The sequence below is a fragment of the Geotrypetes seraphini genome, chromosome 1 (assembly GCF_902459505.1).
Source record: "Geotrypetes seraphini chromosome 1, aGeoSer1.1, whole genome shotgun sequence".
Classification (NCBI taxonomy): domain Eukaryota; kingdom Metazoa; phylum Chordata; class Amphibia; order Gymnophiona; family Dermophiidae; genus Geotrypetes; species Geotrypetes seraphini.
Genome location: NC_047084.1, coordinates 2,309,800 through 2,328,542, shown reverse-complemented (window position 1 = coordinate 2,328,542; position 18,743 = coordinate 2,309,800). Strand labels below are relative to the sequence as shown.

At 39.0% G+C, this 18,743-nt stretch overlaps 1 protein-coding gene across 2 annotated transcripts in view; it reads right to left on the bottom strand.

Moving 5' to 3' along the window:
* Positions 1-18,743, bottom strand: part of LIX1 (limb and CNS expressed 1) — a 182,177-nt gene that overhangs the window by 116,405 nt on the left and 47,029 nt on the right. For both annotated transcript variants that reach the window (XM_033914140.1, XM_033914046.1), the window contains exon 2: positions 18,313-18,476. In XM_033914140.1, the coding sequence (XP_033770031.1) occupies positions 18,313-18,476 (164 nt within the window). The remainder of the gene's footprint in view (positions 1-18,312; positions 18,477-18,743) is intronic.

Here is an 18,743-nt window from a genome sequence, read left to right as displayed (position 1 = left end):
GTTGGGAAGAGAAGTTGGATCTGGGGATGGGAGGGAGGGAAAAATGTTAGGCCTGTGGATAGAAGGCAGAGAGAAGCAGCATCTCTCTTTTTTTTCTCCATTTCACTGTTCAGCGTCAAGGGGGGGAGAGAAGAAGAAAACCAGAAAAGAGAGGGAGCAAAATGTTGGACCATGGAGATAGAGGAGGAGAGATGGAACCATGGAAGGGCAGGAGGGAAGACAGCTGGGATAAGATGATGGTAGGGATGGAAAGAAAGGGACAGGGAGTTATAGCCTGACCAGTGGAGAGAGGGAGGGGGATTCTGAAAGTGGTGAGCCATGTGGATGAGGTCAAAAGGGAGATGACGAGTAAGAGAGCAGTGAGTACAGTAGTAGAAATATGGTAATGGGGAGTAGATAGAAGGGAATAGGAGGCTGGACAAGGAGTGAGACAGGAAATGGGAGAGCTAGGGACTGAGAGAAGATGGAGAATTGAGAGGTAGCTGAACATTTAAAAAGAAGAAGGGTGAGAAAGAAGGCAAGATTTGAGTGGACAGAGGCAGAAAAGAAAAAGTTAAGAAAGCTGAAAGGGGAAAATCAATATGTTGGAGATAGGCATAAGAAGGAAATGGAACGACAGAAGAGGAGAAAAAAATGGATAGCAGACACTGGAAAGAGAATTAGTTGAAGACAGAGAAAAAGCAGAAAGAGAAATTGGGAAAACAAAACATCCAGACAACAAGGTAGGAAAAAATTGTTTTATTTTGAATTTATTAACTGGAAAATGTTAGCTTTGGGATATGTGTATCACAATTATTTTTGTATTCAGTGGTGTAGTCATTTACAATTGATTTGGGGGAGGGACTGGAGCCCAAAATTAGTGGATGGGCACCAAAGTTTCTACCCCGCCTGAGTGCAATTTATAAATATTTGAGTTAGTGCGGATTCCCAAGCCCTGCCAACTGAAGACATCTTCCTCCAGTCTGGCAACTCAAACTCTCCAAGCTTTGCAGCCAATGGCAATATCCTCAAGCTGCCACTGCTTTCATGCATTCAATATATAACTGGACTAGTGTAGAAAGATTCGTTATCGCTCATGGGGCTTGTCACCCGACTCGTATTCATATCAAGAGTAAGATCTTGACAAGCGCGACCTCGGGAGACCCTTGATACAGCGCCAGTCAGCGCGAAACATGTCGGGTTAGACTCCCCGGCGTTGGCTGACAAGCTAAGTATATAAATTACTTTAATAATAAAGACAACATTGTAGCATCATTTTAGAAAAACTCATAAATTATTAAAAATGTTAAACATTATCGGTACGAGCAGCCAGTGATGAAGTGCCACATAATTCTCCCCGCAGTCATGAGATAGAACAGCGGTGGAGTGGTGGGACTGAGGCTTACTCATGAGCGATAACGAATCTTTCTACACTAGTCCAGTTATATATTGGATACACTAACATTGTGGACTGGTAAAGTAAATTACTATTACTGCCATATTTCTGACTGCTTTCATGCATGCATGAAAGCCAAGGGGGAGGGGGGAAGGGGGAGAAGGCAGCAGTTCTGCAATATTGCTGCCAGCTGCAGAACTTAGGAAGTTGGTGAGGCTTGGGGATCCAACTAGCTACAGCAGGGCAGATATTCATTTTGAGGGAGCCTAAGCTCAAAGTAGGAGGCCCAAAAAAGCAGCAATATTTACCCTCATTAAAACGATCCTCCACGTGCACTGCTGACAGCTGATTCAGCATCCCTGCTCTGATGAGGCTCACCTCTGAAGACGCTCACCGTAGCTGTAATAGAAGTGAATGGGAGAACCAGGAGCGCGTATCCCTGCTCATCAGAGTGGGGATGCAGAAGCCTGTGGCTGCTCCCACTGTCAGCGGTGCACATGGAAGGATCACTCAGGCAGGGTAAGTATTACTGCTTTTTTGGGTTCCTCTCCACAGTGTCCCTTTAATGAAGATTTATTATTAGATATATACATCTTCTATATTAGTGATTGCAGATTTGGGACCTGCTCAACCTTTTTTTTGTTCATCGGCTAGTATTAGTATTTGTGCGGCCCCAGAAAATTTTTTTTCGGCCAATGCGACCCAGGGAAACCAAAAGGTTGGACACCCCTGCTTTAAACGTTTTCACTGATACACTATTGATTTACTTGATTCCAAACTTGCACTAGGCACTTTATTATTTATTGATTGTTTTATATATGAAAGACACTTTGATATTTAAAAGGTTCATGGGGAGACTGAAGATGATGTTTGTGGATATAATCCTATAGGGCGCTTTTTGCGTTCACCCGCCAATGATATACCCAGGTGAACTCCTTTGGAGCTTTTTCTCTCAGGAAGTTCCCAGGACTGATTTGTCTCCCTGAATTAACCATTCTAGAAATTTAATTCTTCTCAATTTTTTTCCGAATAGAGTGAGTACTGGTGCATAGTTGGAATACAAGGAACTGAAGCAGGTTTGTGTGACAGTATTATATAAGATTATACCACTAGTACTTAAAAGTCCACAAAAAAATAAATAAATAAGGGAGATGAGGAGTTTCAATATCTCAACATATGAAAGAAAAATATACAAAACTTAAGGTAAAGGCATTTTGCATAAATGAAGAAATTCTTACATGTTTGGGACAAATTACAGAGAAGCTAAACTAAGTAGAATTAACCCACCTTTTATGAAGCCACATTAGTCTTTTCTTATCGCAGGTTGCGGTGATATTAGTTCCAACACTCACAGAATTCCTGAGTGTCAGAGTTAATATCACCATGGCCGGCATAAAAAAGCCTAATGCGGCTTTGTAAAAGGGGAGGTTAGTTAACCTGCCCCACTTGTCACAACAGAAGATCCATCATAAATAAATTTAGTAAGTTGATTTGGCTCAAAGAAAACATATTTCAAACCATTATATTTAACTACACATTTGCAGAGAAAGTTAAGCCAAAATAAAGCTCCAAGCCACAAGAATCCCAATTACAGAAGCAGAAAAATCCCTCCTTCCTAATTTTCAAACCATAGAATTCAATTAACCTGACATTCAGTACTATTTAAATGGCCAGGAACATCTCCCGGCCATCTAAATAGCACGTAGCTGGCTATCTGCTAATATTCAGTGGGGCGTGGCTAGCTATCGCATGCTGAATATCCTGGTCTCTGGATTGACTGGATTGAGTGACATAACCAGTTACCACCAATATTCAGTAGCTCACCGGCAAAGTTTGGTGGCCAAACACTACTACCTAACAGGGTGGTATGCCTTTGGCCATTGAGACCTAGCTGGCTAATTCATGAATATTAGCATAGCTGGCTATGTCTCGGCTGGCCAAAAATAGACCAGAAATTCAAGTTCATTTTTGATATGCAGCGATATCAATTCACATCAAAGCAATTTATATCGTATTACTAATATTAGATGGGATAAGGGGTTTTAAATATAAAAAAAAGGAGAAAGAAAAAAGAAAAGGGGAAGAAATACAATTTAAAAAAAGGAATGGTGAAAGGAAAGTTAATAGGACTGTCCTGTATTGCTCCGTAAGTCATCATCCCAATTAATTCAAAGGGAGTGGAGAACAAATCTAATTCAACCATATGCGTCCCTGAAAAGGAAGGTCTTCAATAAGAATTTGAATTTGTCAAGTGATGTTTCTTGTCGAGTGATAAAGGGAGTGTGTGTTCCAAAGTGTTGGGCCTTTTAACAGAAAATATGCTGTTGCAAATGCCTTCATAAGTGATTTGTCGGAAGGTAGAAATGGCGAGTAGATTTTGATTTTGGGAGCACAAATTTCTACCTAGCTGTTAGAGAGTTAATAAATGATCAAGATATAAAGGAGATTTTGTTTGTCGCATTTTGAATATTAATAGTAGAATTCTGAAGGTCAATCTACAGTATGTTTGACTAGTAACCGATGTGCCAATTTTAATAAAGGAGTAACATGGTCAATTATTTTCCCTGTAATCAGTTTAATTGCTGTATTTTGGATCACCTGTGGTCATTAGAATTTTTTCTGTTGTATATCATGGTAGAGAGAGTTGCAGTAATCAATGAGTGAAATTATTAAAGAACAGATTAATACATTAACCCCTTCCCCTTTTATCAAGCTGCACTGTTGAGCAGCACGAGCTAAATTCTGAGCAGTCCATTCTATTCCTATGAGCAGCTTGGCATTTAGCTTACACTGCTCAGTAGTGTGGCTTGATAAAAAGTGTGTGTGTTTATGTGTGTGTGGGGGGGGGGTAGGGGGCAATTGCTAATGGATACAGAAGATGTGAGATTGAACAAATCCAGATTAGTTTGTAAAATATGTGTTGAACTAGAGAGGAAATTTGTGGCACTGGCATTGATTTTTTGGTATCGTGAGTGATCTCAGATAGTCTGAATATGAACCTGTATGCCTTTATGACAGAAAAAAAAAGATCTCAATAAGAAATCTCTGAGTCCAAAAGAAGAATTACGATTAAAGTAGAGGGAACAGGCTTCACTTGTTCAGGATTTTCCAGAATACCAATCAAATTTAATAAGCCAAAAGATTCGAGTCCCATTTCCAGATACCTCTCCTATATCTTTTTTCGTTAAATGGTGGAAGATAATATAGTTTAGAAACAACTAGAAGAGAACCCTCAGGAATCTGAAGGACCTCTTTCATAGACTTCCTCGTCACATCACAGAAGAAATTAATTTTAAATTCAGAAAGTTGATAAACCTTAAATTCTTCTTCCAGTCATATTTTCCATCATTTCCTGTTTAAACTGCAAAGAATTGTGTTCTTTTACTGGATATGAAGTAGAATCTTCTAACTTTTTATCAAGTTCAAAACATTAAGCTGCTGTTTAAGACTCTGAAAATGACCAATTGTTGATCTTTCTGAGCAGTCTGGAACAGAGATGAAAGTAAATTTATTTGTCTTGATAGAAAAGATAAAGTGTCCTGAAGGGAATCAAAGTTAACTACTTTTGGCTTTAGTCCCAGAACTGAAACATTAAGAATTGCTGGAAGGGAAGTTAAAGCCTCTACCTGGGAGGGCTTACTGACTGCAGAATCTTCTATTGTTGACACAATTGAAGAGGCTATACCAATATCCTGCAAGCTTGCCCATTTGGTCGTCCCCCAATGCCAACCACTGTGGAGGTAGATACCAATACCTCCACTGGGAATCTGAGTGAAGTTGAATAATATTCCAGCAGGCTCAAGAAAGGAGGATGTATGGAGAGATAGACAGAGACAGAGAGATCTGAGCCTAGAGACCCCATCAGGGCATCTGCTCAAGAAAAGGATCTCAGCATCTCCAAACCTCTGGAAGTCATTGAAGTTCCAGTTACCAGTATCACCACATTCAAATCCATCGGACCAGAAATGGTCATTTGGGGTTGGTAATGTCAAGTGCCCTTGCGTTTCCACATTAAGGGATAACAACAGAAAGCATGGGGAGAGACATTTGTGCGTCTTATCTTGAAACTCCTCCAACGAGTGCGGAGGCATTAAATCTTATGTTAGACACTACTCTGATAAAAGAATGAAAACTATTTCCAAGCAGAAAAAAAGCATACAACATTCTCCTTAAGAGCTGTAAAATCTTTTTTTTTTTTAATTGAGTTTTCACATTTAAATTTACACAAGTGCCCACTTGTTACAGAAACACATATAGGAAATGATAGAAAGAAAAACTGCAGTTACTACATTATAACATGATATCTTTCTTAGACCACAAATAAGGGGAGGGAAGGGGGGGGGAAGAACACCCCAAATCATAAGGAGTTTTATTATAAGAAGAAAAAATAAAAAATAAAAAGGCCTTAACACAATACAGCTAAATCTAATTCTATCCATTCAATTTTAACCCTTAATAATCTTCTTTAAGTCTATGAAGACCTTCAGCTGGCTTGGTTCATAAATATATACAGTATTTCAAACCACCTAATTTAATGAAACATTTTCATGGATAAGATAACCTAAAAGATGCTCCAAGATTCAGAACTTCTTGTCAATAAGAAAGAAACACCTTCCTACGCTCCTGTGTTGTTTTGAATACATCTGGGTATATCCACACCCTATGTCTATAGAAAGGAGTCAAAAACAAGAGAGCTTATCAAAGTAGATCTCTGAGTAGTTTCTGAGACAGAATCCTCCAGTATTGCTTAATGATTATCTAGATCCAACTTCTGATGTTCTGAAGAGTATTCTGAAGTTCTCTATCCTCTATCCACTTTCTTTAACACATTCAAATAATACACCTTATTCAAAGGGGGAATCATTTCAGGGAAAAAATGTAACACTTCCATTAGGTATTTCTTGAACATATCAATAGGTGAAACTCCCGGATGCATAGGGAAAGTCTTAGGATGCATAGGGAAATTCAAGACTCTAAGATTTAATCTTCTTTTTTTTAAATTATTTATTTTTTTAAATCTAATTATCAAGAATAACTTCTTGTACAGTGTATGATCAAGACAATCACCAAAATTACAAAAAAAATTTTTTTTAACTAAAATACATTGGGAAATAACTCTTCTGCTTAATCAATTTTAAAGTCCCATATTAAGGATCCAAGATGGGAAACAGTGAGAATAAAAAACTAAATACGTGTAACAACTTTACCAATTAGGCGGATAGCTGAAAGTGGTTCACAGGAGCAATCTGATTAACTAAGTTGTTACTATCTCCCCTTCAAGACGTTTCATGGAGAGAAAACCTGTTAGCTGTGAAGGTTCAAAGAATACATAATTAGAAGATTTATACTTTACTATACATTTGCATGGATATCATAATAAGAATAAAGCACCCATTGCTGTAACCCCAGGTTTAAGAAATAAGAACTGTTTTCTGTGTTTCTGTGTTTCTCTTGTCACATCGGGGAATATTTGAACTCTCTATCCTATAAATTATTTATGTCTATTTTTGAAATATAGCTTTAAAATCCAATTCTTGTCGGGTAGGAGGACGATTGTAGCTAATAAAGTAGCTGACATGGCTACCTCCTTCATTGAGGTTTCCAGAATCGTGGTTAAATTCATCTGTTCGCCCTCTAACTGACGTTGTTCCTCTGAAGTTTTTGTAGGAAGATAATATATTTTTGAAAAGGGAGGAAAATTATCTTCTGGAACATTAAGTGCTTCCATGAAATATTTCTTTAAGACTTCTTTAGCAGACAATAAAGGTACCTTAGGAAAATTCAATATTCTAAGATTATTTATTCGACTATTATTTTCCAGTATTTCCATCTTTCTTCTAATTAAAGTTGTTTGTACTTCCTTTATTTTGAATATCTCTTTCTCAACTTTTTCTACCTTAGTTTTTACAACCTTTGTATCCTGTTTAAGTCCATTCAATTCCTCTCTTTGTTCAGTTTATTTTCTAAGTCCTTTATTTGTGGTGACAGAGTCTGTCCCAGCGCAGATACCAAATCCCATAAAGAGTCTAGGGTAACATTGGTAGGTTTAGGTAATGAAAATATACTTGCAGTCATTAATCCAGCCTGTGCTGTTCCCGGTGTCTTTTCCCCAAGTAGGTCTTGTCTTTCATTTTGGCCCTACGTTGTTTCAGCCACAGGAATAATCTCCAGTGCTTCACTCAATTCAGCCTCCCGGGAAATAGAGTCTGCCTCTTCGGACTGACTGCTTTCTTGCGGTGAGCTTGCACTCTGCGGTTGAGGGGGCGTGGTTCTAGTGTTGGGGCTCAGGGTCGATTCCAGCCCAATGAGACTCGCGGCAGCCTCACTCCTAGCCCATGGCTCCAGCGGGCGATTCCCTGACAATGTCGACTCCTGGCATAGATGCCTCAAGAAATCATCTAAGGTCACTTGTGGAGGGGTCTCCAAGTGCATCGAGGCTCCAGATACGTTTTTCCCTCTCCACTTCGGCATCAGGTTTGTCAAAAAAACAAACAAACGAATTTTGACGAATTCTGACGAATTCTGTAAGCATCTCTCACACGCTTAGCAACTCGCAGCCATCTTGGATCTTTTTTATGTCTAACTTTCTATTATAATTCTCCATCTGTTCTATCCTTCTGTGCGTCTGAGTCTGATCTTTTATCACCATTATTCTAAATTCTTGGAGAGCCTGAACTTCGGAGTTTACTTGTTGTATCTTACTAGCTGCACCTCTTCCATTGTTTTAGTTAAAGTGTTCACCTTTAGAAATTTAAAAAAAGTCATTTACAGAGGTGACCTTAACTGTTAAAGTCAATTCCTTCAATGCCTTCCAAATAGACTCTAAGGTGACAGTCATGAGGGAGCCCAATGTTTCCTCATCAGCTCCTTTGTTATCTAATTCTCAGCTTCCAAAAGACCACTCTTCGTCCCCACCTATGAGCCCAAGTGATTGCTCACCACACAACTACTGTTCCTGCGTTCAAATGGTTAGGGAAGCCGAACATGACAGCAGGAAAGGCTCTAGGGGGTAGACAGGATGACATCATGCTCCAAGAAACCAGCCACTTCTTCCAGCTGGGTCAATGCGGAGCAAACCCCCATAGTCTGTGCAGTCACTATTCCCAGCGAGAAACTTCTCAATTCTCTGTTGCCCCACTGAGTCTGCCTGGGTTGGTGAGGAAAATGCCCGAACCACTCCTTTCCTCTTAGTGTGCGGCATAGTGAAGCAGTAAGAAAAGAAAACAATATGAAGAAAAGTGGAGCAAACATTCACAGTTGAAAAGTAGGGCGCTTTTTGCGCTCATGCACTGAGGATACACCCAGGTGAACTCCTTTGGAACTTTTTCTCTCAGGAAGTTCCCAGGACTGATTAGTCTCCCTGTGTTAACCATTCTACAAATTTAATTCTTCTCAATTCTTTCCGAATAGAGTGAGTTCTGGTGCATAGTTGGAATGCAAAGAACTGAAGCAGGTCTGTGTGAGAGTATTATATAGGATTATACCACTAGTGCTTAACAGTCCACAAAAAAAATAAATAAATAAGGGAGATGAGGAGTTTCAATATCTCAATATATGAAAGAAAAATATACAAAACTTAAGGTAAAGGCATTTTGCATAAATGAAGAAATTCTTACATATTTGGGACAAATTATAGAGAAGCTTAACTAAGTAGAATTAACTCACCTTTTATGAAGCCACATTAGTCTTTTTTTTTAATCGCAGGCTGCGGTTATATTAGTTCCAACGCTCATAGAATTCCTATGAGTTTCAGAGTTAATACCGCCATGGCCGGCATAAAAAAGCCTAATGCAGCTTTGTAAAAGGGGAGGTTAGTTAACCAGCCCCACTTGTCACAACAGAAGATCCATCAGAAATAAATTGTTCTTCGATGGTGCAATCTTGCAATGGAGTGTCCATTTTTCTGACCTCATGGCTGCTACACAACTAAAGGCCAAGTGCTGCACTGTGCCTGGACAAACTATCCAACAGGCAATGTACTAGTACATTTGTTGTATTTTGCTAGTTCTGTTCCAGTTATCACGTAATTTAACAATTGCCTTTAATTTTTGATTTGCCTTTGTATCAGCTTTGAAGTACAATTCTATATAGGGTGGGAAAAGGATGTCCAAAATTTGCAAAGTATTTTATAAAAGGCATGAAATGTCAATATTCAAAATTATTTAACTGGCTGCTGGCCAGTTAAATCACTTGTTTGACAATATCCGCTAATTTTTAGTAGCACTTAACTGGTTATCACTGCAGAAAATGAGCACTTAGCACCGTGGGCAATTAACTGACCAGGGTAATAAATGGTACCAAATAAATCACAGTCCTATCTTTGTGTGTTAACCCATAGCTGCTTGAAATATCAACTTAACCAGCTATGCTTCACAGTAGCTGGCATTACTGGATTTTCAATGCCGAAGCCCAGATGTGGCTTGGCATTGAATATAACAAAAACAACAAGCAAGTGGATCACATGTATGGACTGGATTCAATTTAATCACAAATCAATGTAAAACAATTAAAAAAAATACAAAACATATTATATATAGGATCTCTCAATAATGACAAAGTCCTCTTTAAAAGTCTCTCTATCCATAAGACTTCAAAATCAATGTTGAAATTCTTGTTTCAAGCAAGAAACTGTGACCTCAAATAAGTTTACAAATGACTGATGATAAAGGAGCTATATTAAAAGTAACTTGAAGCTAAGACGGGAGCACATGACAATGACATATGGTGTCATATGAAAAAGTCCAAGACCTCTCTGAAAATTATGGCAGCGGGTATTCCATAATAAAAGGAGTGATCATCACGTAATAGATTTTTTTGTTCTTGTGGTCTTGTAAAAAAGCTGTTATTGTCACATTTTCAATATGCCAGATAATGAGGACAAAACTGTAAAAAAAGTGGATTTCTTGCTAGACCTCAAACACCCAAGGCACTATTTTTAATTCTATTCATGCCCTTACTGGGGTGGTGTTTTCATCATTGGTCTTAGCAAATAGCATGTGCAATAAATATTTTTATTAATTTTCAACAGGCTCTGCATAAATTATAAAGTGTATAGAGTGCCATAAAAGTGCTATATAGTGCTGTAAAGGAAAGGCACTTATCTTTGCGCCTGATGGCTGCTCAACCGTTTCACTTCTAGTTTCATTAGGGGCAATGCCTCCTTAGTTACAAGCACCAACATTTTTAGTTAGAAAAACCCTTTCTTTGAGCTGAAACCACCACTATTCGTAGCACTGCACTCAGCTAATTGTTAAAGATGAATTATATAAAAGCGAGGGAGATATAAATGCATGAGTGAGTGAGAGAATCACCAGTTTTCTTCTTTTATACTTGTAGTGACTACTATTGTTAAAACTTCAGTTTTCCTGAAGAAGCTCTAGCCATGTTAGGTAGAGCGAAACGGAATTCCTCCGTCGTAATAGCAACTCTGGACAGATGGTTAAGAAGTTACACTTAAGTTAAGTAATAGATAAGATCTGAATTATGGATACATAGCAATATCAGCTTTTCATATATTTATACATAAGAAAAATATCTTTCTTCTATATATATATAAAATCGGAGGTATGTGTGTATGTATGTGTGTGTGTATGTGCCGCGATCACGCAAAAACGGCTTGACCGATTTGAACGAAACTTGGTATGCAGATCCCTCACTACCTGGGGTGATATGTTCTGGGGGTCTCGCGGCCCACCTGCACACGTGGGCGGAGCTACAAACAGAAAATTAGATTTCACCCATTCAAGTCAATGGAAAAAATGTAAAAAGCTGTGGGACCGATTTGAACGAAAATTGGTATGCAGATCCCTCACTACCTGGGGTGATATGTTCTGGGGGTCTCGCGGCCCACCTGCACATGTGGGCGGAGCTACAAACAGAAAATCTGATTTCACCCATTCAAGTCAATGGAAAAAATGTAAAAAGCTGTGGGATCTCCAGTTATTTTACTTAGCAACCTTGACCCACCAAAACTTTGCAATGGCACAAGGCTTTGTGTAAAGAGGTTACTGGCCAATGTAATTGAAGCGACTATCTTAACTGGAAAGGGACAAGGTGAAACCGTATTTATCCCGCGGATACCACTTATTCCAACAGATCTTCCTTTTCAGTTTAAGAGATTGCAAATTCCAGTGAGACTTGCATTCTCTATCACAATCAACAAATCACAAGGACAGACTATTACATACTGTGGAGTGGATTTAAGATCCCCCTGTTTTTCCCATGGTCAACTCTATGTTGCTTGCTCAAGGGTGGGTTCACCCAAGAATGTATATGTTCTTGCTCCTGGAGGTGAAACTAAAAATGTTGTTTATAATCACGTTTTGCGTTAGTTGTATTGTATTCATTTTGTCAAATATTTCACTTTATAATTTGAATATTGTACTTTTTATTAAGCTGTAAAAAAATACTTTCATTCACCACTATAAAGTATCTTTATTTGAATCCATTTACAGTGTTATTGCTATAATTAAATACCCGTGCAACGCCGGGTCATCAGCTAGTTTATTTATAAAATTAAGAAGAAATTTTTTTTTATAAAATTAAAAGAAAAATAAAAGTTCTTTAGAAATTCAATAAATAGACAATTGGACCGATGATAGTCTGCAAGATGGTTATTCACCGAGACTAGTTCCAAAGGTGATACCAGCAAACACTTGAGTTCCATAGTCTATAAATTTAGTGAATTTTTCAATTTGGCAACAGCCTATGAACATTTAAAGTAAACATATGAACATGATGGCAGATAAAGGCCAAATAGCCCATCCAGTCTGCCCATTAACAGCATCAACTATCTCCTCCTCTCCATAAGAGATCCCATGCGCCTGTCCCATGATTTCTTGATGTCAGACACAGTCTTTGTCTCTATCACTTCTATTGGGAGACTATTCCACACATCTACCATCTTTTCTGTAAAAAAGTATTTCCTTAGATTACTCCTGAGCCTATTACCTCTTAACTTCATCCTATGCCCTCTCATTCTGAAATTTATTTTCAAATGAAAGATTTCCTTCATGCGCATTTATGCCACATAGGTATTTAAACATTTCTATCATATCTCCCCTCTCCTGCCTTTTCTCCAAAGTATACATATTGAGATCTTCAATTCTGTCCCCATATGCATTATGACAAAGACCACCAGCCATTTTAGTAGGCTTCTTCTGTACCGACTCCATCCTGCTTATATCTTTTTGAAGGTGCAGTCTCCAGAATTGTACACAATATTCTAAATGCAATCTCACCAGGTGTATCAATACCTCTTTTTTCCTACTGGCCATACCTCTCCCTATGCACCCTAGCATCCTTCTAGCTTTTGCCATCACCTTTTCAACCAGTTTGATCTCCTTTAAATCATCACATACTATCACACCCAAGTCCCACTCCTCTTTCATGCACAAAGGTTTTTACCCCATAAACTGTACCGATCCCTCGGGTTTTTGCAGCCCAAATGCATGGCCTTGCATTTCTTAGAATTAAATTTCAAACCATTCTTCAAGCTTCGCTAGGTCCTTCCTCATGTTATTCACACCATCAAGGGTGTCTACTCTATTGCAGATTTTGGTATAATTCACAAAGAGGCAACTCTTACCCGACAATCCTTCAGCAATATCGCTTACAAAAATGTTAAAAAGATCAGGCTCAAGAACCGAACCTTGAGGCACACTACTAGTAACATTCCTTTCCTCAAAGAGATCTCCACTGACCACTACCCTCTGTTACCTTCCACTCAACCAGTTCCTGGCCCAGTCTGTCACTTTGGGATCCATCTGGAGGGCACTCAGTTTATTTATTAGATGCCTGTGTGGAACACTGTCAAAAAGTTTGGTAAAATCTAAATATACCACATCTAGTGTACTCCCATGTAACGTTTGATAATGTGGGATGTTTGATAATTGACCCCTAAAAAGTCCATGCATTAAACTAAAAAATGTCTGGTAGAACATATAGAAGAAATAAATCCAATATTTAGGATCATGGTGTTCATAAGCAAGGAATGAAGAAATCAAGGTTGGTTATTGGAGGCAGGTTATTACAGCATGACAATTGGCAAGTACACCTAATTTGCATGAGCCAATGAACCCTACAAAAAGTTCTTTGCAAAGCACAAAACAAAATCATCATTAAACAACAAAAAGACAATTGCAAGTATAATTGAAGATGAGAATGCATCCTTGCCAGCCTACAATTAAAAAATTATTATAGCAAGTTATGGGTCATCCCACAAAATACACGTTAGGGCTCAAACAGCAGTAACAAAAACCAGCCTTCCCCACAGATAATTCAAAATGTAACACTGGGGCTTCAAATATTTCGATAATGATGCTATATTGCATTTTGCATACCTGACCAGGTCAATTTTCTAGATATCTACAATGTATATGCATGAATAGAGACCTCTTAGGTTCTGCCCTGCTCAGATGTCGGGGACTTCTAGTGGCTCCATTGAAATATTGTGACCTGTTTACACCTTTGCAGATTCCAGAATGGGGGAGGGGGGAAACTACTATTACTACTACTACTATTTATCATTTCTCTAGCGCTGAAAGGCATGTGAAGTGCTGTACGTTTGACAGGTAATAGACAGTCCCTGCTATGAAGAACTTACAATCTAATTTGGATAGACAGGACATATTGGGGTTGGGGAGTTTTCTGCAGAGAGAATGACAGGATGGACATAGGTCATTTTATAGTGAGTGGGAGTTAGGAATTGAAAGCAGTCTCAAAAAAGTGGACTTCTATTTAGATTTGAATGGTGAGCTGAAAGTAGGAGGAGACATCGCTTGGAGAGAAACTGGGATTGGTATAAAACCCCAGACCCAACACTCATCTGTGTCTTTGGCAATGTGTGCCATTGCACAATTAGGAGCAGGGTTGGGATAGTTAAGAAGTGTTAGGGGTTGCTTAGACTTCTGCATGTCCCTGAAAGTATAACCTAGTTACATGCACACCCCTGTTCTTAAAGAAGAAGCCTTACAGTACAAGGAGAGGGGTTCCCTAATCTTTGAAAAGAGAAAAGAGGAGGAATCAGTGGATGACCTTGTGATCTGAGACAGAGGACCAGATTCCACAAATTGAAGCACCTCTGCCTATATTGGAGTCCATCATCCTGCTCCATGAGGTATTCATGGGGGAAAAAGAAAGAGAGGTTCTCCTGAACCAGGGAGGTCATAGCAGTAGAAGGAGAGTATCTCTATTATTCTAAGATTGTTGTATTCTGACAATTATTTTGCCATTTAAATAACCCTTAGAGGCTTTCAGTAAAACTTTTAGTTTAGAACAATCCCTAGCAAGGACTGAGTTACTGGAAGTGAGAGAGTGGAGCAAGTGATTTCAGGTGCCGCAGCCTCCCAGTATTAATGGTTCTGACCTGAAACCCTAAAGAACCCACAGAGGTAGATCTCAGCATCACAGTGAACTCTCTCTGAGGTTTGCTCCAGGCCTGCCTACAACAAAAGAGCAACTGCAGAAGCTTGGCAGCAGTTACACATGAGAGAAATTTGCACACACTAGAGACCCATAGCATACTTGTTCTAGCAATCTGCACATGATTGTGCCTATAGTTTCTTACATTTCTACTTGGCAGAGAATTTGAAATCTGATACCTAGGGTTACAGTAAGTTAACTAATTTACAGTAAATTAAATAGATGGATGGATGCCAGCCAGAAAACTTAAATTTTCAGAGCAGAAGAGACAAACAGCGATAATGTCGCCAACCTGTGAACAATTAAAGAGGTGCTTTAGCAGAGAGTGGGGGTATTTTAGGGGATTAACAAAGCGATACAGAGCTGCCTTCTAGGTTGTAAATTAAAGTCTGATTTAAGCCATTTGTGGTTCAGATCCATTCCCGACTACCTTCCAGTAATAAAAAAACGATTTGGTTGAGAAGTACTGCTGCATGGAGTCCCTGTACACACAGTTCAAATTCAGTTTATTGCTTCCTCTTTCTGCTTCTCTATCTGTCCCTAACACAGAGGTTTTAATCAAGGCCACAATGACCAAAGGGATGAAACCATAACAGCTCACACTGAAATTACATACAGTATGGCCATTTGTTGGCAGATTAACTCGGATATTTCCAATTTAGCTTTTAAAATAAATCACCGTATTTCTAAACTTCAAGCTTGGGCTATGTCTGTCCAGATGAAGCTAAATGCAGCAAAAACCAAACTTTTATGGTTAGGCCCAAAACTGGACTGCCTTTCCTCTCATTATAGCTCTGGATTCTGGGGCCTCCCTATAGATCAAGTTCTCCTCTAAGATATTGGGAGTCCTTTGACTCCTCTCTTACCTTTAAGAATCAAATAAATTCTCTGGTTAAGAAATGCTTTTTCAGTTTACGAATGCTGAGGAAGATTAGATCTCTTTTCCATCTGACATTTTTCTGTTCTGGTTCAATCAATCACATTATCCTGGCTAGATTACTGTAACGCTATTTATTTCAGCATTACAAAGATCTGAATCCAAAGATTACAATTGATTCAGAATACCGCTGCAAAGTTGTTCTTTGAAAAAAGAAAATTTGACCATGTGACTCCTTTGCTTTTGAGCCTTCATTGGCTCCCGGTTTATTTCAGGATTCAATTTAAATGTGCATGCATCACTTTCAAAATTTTATATGGTATTTTTACTCCTCTTGTTCCTCTGCTATGGAATGTTTATAGATTTTCCTATGCAAGAGGCATTCAACAATTCAAACTCTCCCTCCCTTCTAAAAAAAGGGAAAGAACTTTAGCAATTCTTTGGTTTTCAAATTTTCTCAACTATGGAATGAACTCCCTTTAATTTTGAGAAGCCCTGGTTCTTTTCAATTCTTCCGCAAATCTTTAAAAACTTTTTTCTTTGCTAAACACTTTGAAAATTAATCCTTTGCAATTTCCTGTTGTTTTTCTTTTAGTATTCCTTTTTAATTATTGTTAACCGAGTTGAGCTTCCTTTGGTTGATGACTCGGTATTTAAAGCTAAGTTTTAGTTTAGTTTAGTTTAGTTTGCAGTTATGGTGGGGTGGGGGGGAGAGAGGGAGGGAGAGAGAAGATCAGCCTTCAAATGCTAAACACTGGTCTGATTTTCAGAATAATTTGCATAGCTTTTTATCATGCTTGCAGTCCTCCAAGAACTGATCTGTGCATCGTTAACATAGTTGGAAAAAATGTAGGTAAGCCTGGTACATAGATCATTAGATGCATCATACCAAAACATTTTAACAAGATTTTTGAGGGCTTGAATGCAAAAATATGATGCAATGTGGGACTTTGATATGCTGTGCCAGATTTCCTTACAAAGATGAATTTTCAAAGGCATGCTGAGTGCTGAGAAGTCAGAAATATACTATCATCTAGATCCACTTGTTTGTTTTGTGGCTGAAAAGTAAGTTTAGATCTAGTTGGCAAAATTTTGGTGACTAGAATTAGGGCTGCCATTACAATGCCTAAATTTAGTCCGGTAGTTCTTAAAATCAATTGGGATAATATTTTAACCCCACAGCTAGTGTTTAAACATACACCCAGTGGCGTAGTAATGGATGAGGAGGGGGGCAGTCCGCTTCGGGTGCCATCTTACTAGGAGTCCCTCCTCCCCCTGCCGCGCACGTCCCTTGCCTTCCACATACTTTTTTTACTTTTCTGGTGTGAGCGACATTTCTGCCCACGTCGGCATCGGCGCTCTCTCTGACATCACTTCCGGGTCCTGCGCTTAGGAAGTGATGTCAAAGGGTGAAAGGTACGGAGAACGAGAAGGGGTGCACATGCGGCGGGGGGGAGGGGCTAGGAAGAGGGCAGGGGAGGGGTGCCACCATCCCAGGTACCTCTCATCCTCGCTACGCCACTTCATATACCCAAATATTTAGCATCAGCTGATACTAGGAAATTGGAGCTGAATATTCTGGTATAAAGGCCACCACCATCAGCATCCTGAGAATGGAGACATTCAGCACTTTATCCAGATAGAACTTAGGGATCCTTTTATCAAGCTGTGGTAGGGGTTTAACGCGCGTAATATCACACGTTAAACCGACTGCCGCGCTAGCTGCTAATGCCTGCATTCATCAGGCGTTAGTTTTTTAGCCGTCCGCGGGGGTTAGCGCGTGATGAAATATCCGATACGCTAACCCCGCTAGCGCGGCTTGATAAAAGGACCCCTCAGAGCCGGCATCTTGCTGACTTCAGTTATACAATGAGTGGTACCAAATATCTCTGCTGTCCAGAAAATCTGCCATGCCACCAAGGCATCTACTCCTTAACCACCCCAGTATTCAAATACTATTGAGGCAGTCTGCACTAATTTTCAATGCCATTAAATGCCACTGAAAATTAAGGACTGGCCCCATTCAGTATTACTTATCCAGTTAGCAGCACCTGTTACCTGGATAAAGAGATTTGAAAATTGAGCCCAATGCTACCTAACTAGAGTGTCTTTTTTTTTTTTTTTTAAACTAAGGTGGGGTATATGGCTTTAGTGTACACCAATGAATTATTGAGTGTTAAGTGCCATACAGCCCATAGTTATACAGTGGACTGCTCAGCATTTAGCATGCGCTAATAACAGCAGCATACCTTAGTGAAAGGACTCCATACTTTTTCCAACCAAACTCTGTCCCTGGGCTCTCTTCTTTCTGACTGGCTTCATTTAACTGATCAGCCTTGGTAAATTTTCAATAGGGGCTAATTTAGCTATGTAACTGTTGATAATAAGCAGCTAGACTGAAATATTATCAGAATTTTCCTTATTATGGGACCAATCATGGACATTTCCCCTTGTCCAGAAAGCTTGAAATCAAACCTTTTGTGTAGTTGATAAATGATACTAGGTTTCCTACTGAAATACCTGAAAAGGATTTGCCTGAAAACATACATTTAGGAATACAGTATATCAATGTTGTCCTTTAGCAAAAAGTGGAATTAATTGGACAAACAATAGGCGTTATCTATCTCACGTATCTTACCTGAAAGTTGCCAAAACAGCTTCCGCCAGGTAGGGTAACGTAGCACACAAATGGAGGGTCAGGGGATGGAACAGATTCATACACCACTCTCCTTTCACTGGGGAACACGACGCTCTGCTTCTCTTTATTCTCCCAAAATTCTTGCAGGATTGCTACAACATTCACTGTAAACGACAAATACACGATAAAAAAAATGACACTGTTACATATGCCTAGTTCATTTTGACAAACCAAAAACGCCATCACAATGTGAGGAAAAATCAGATTCCTATGAATGATTACATATCAAGAAAGCAGTTTTGTGTTTGGAACTCTACTCAATTAGAACAATTTTGGGTATGATCAAGAGACATGTGGGTTAATACAGGTCAAATATATTGATAACTGTCCAATTTGTACTGGTGCTAGATTTTAGCCCTAGTTAAGATTTC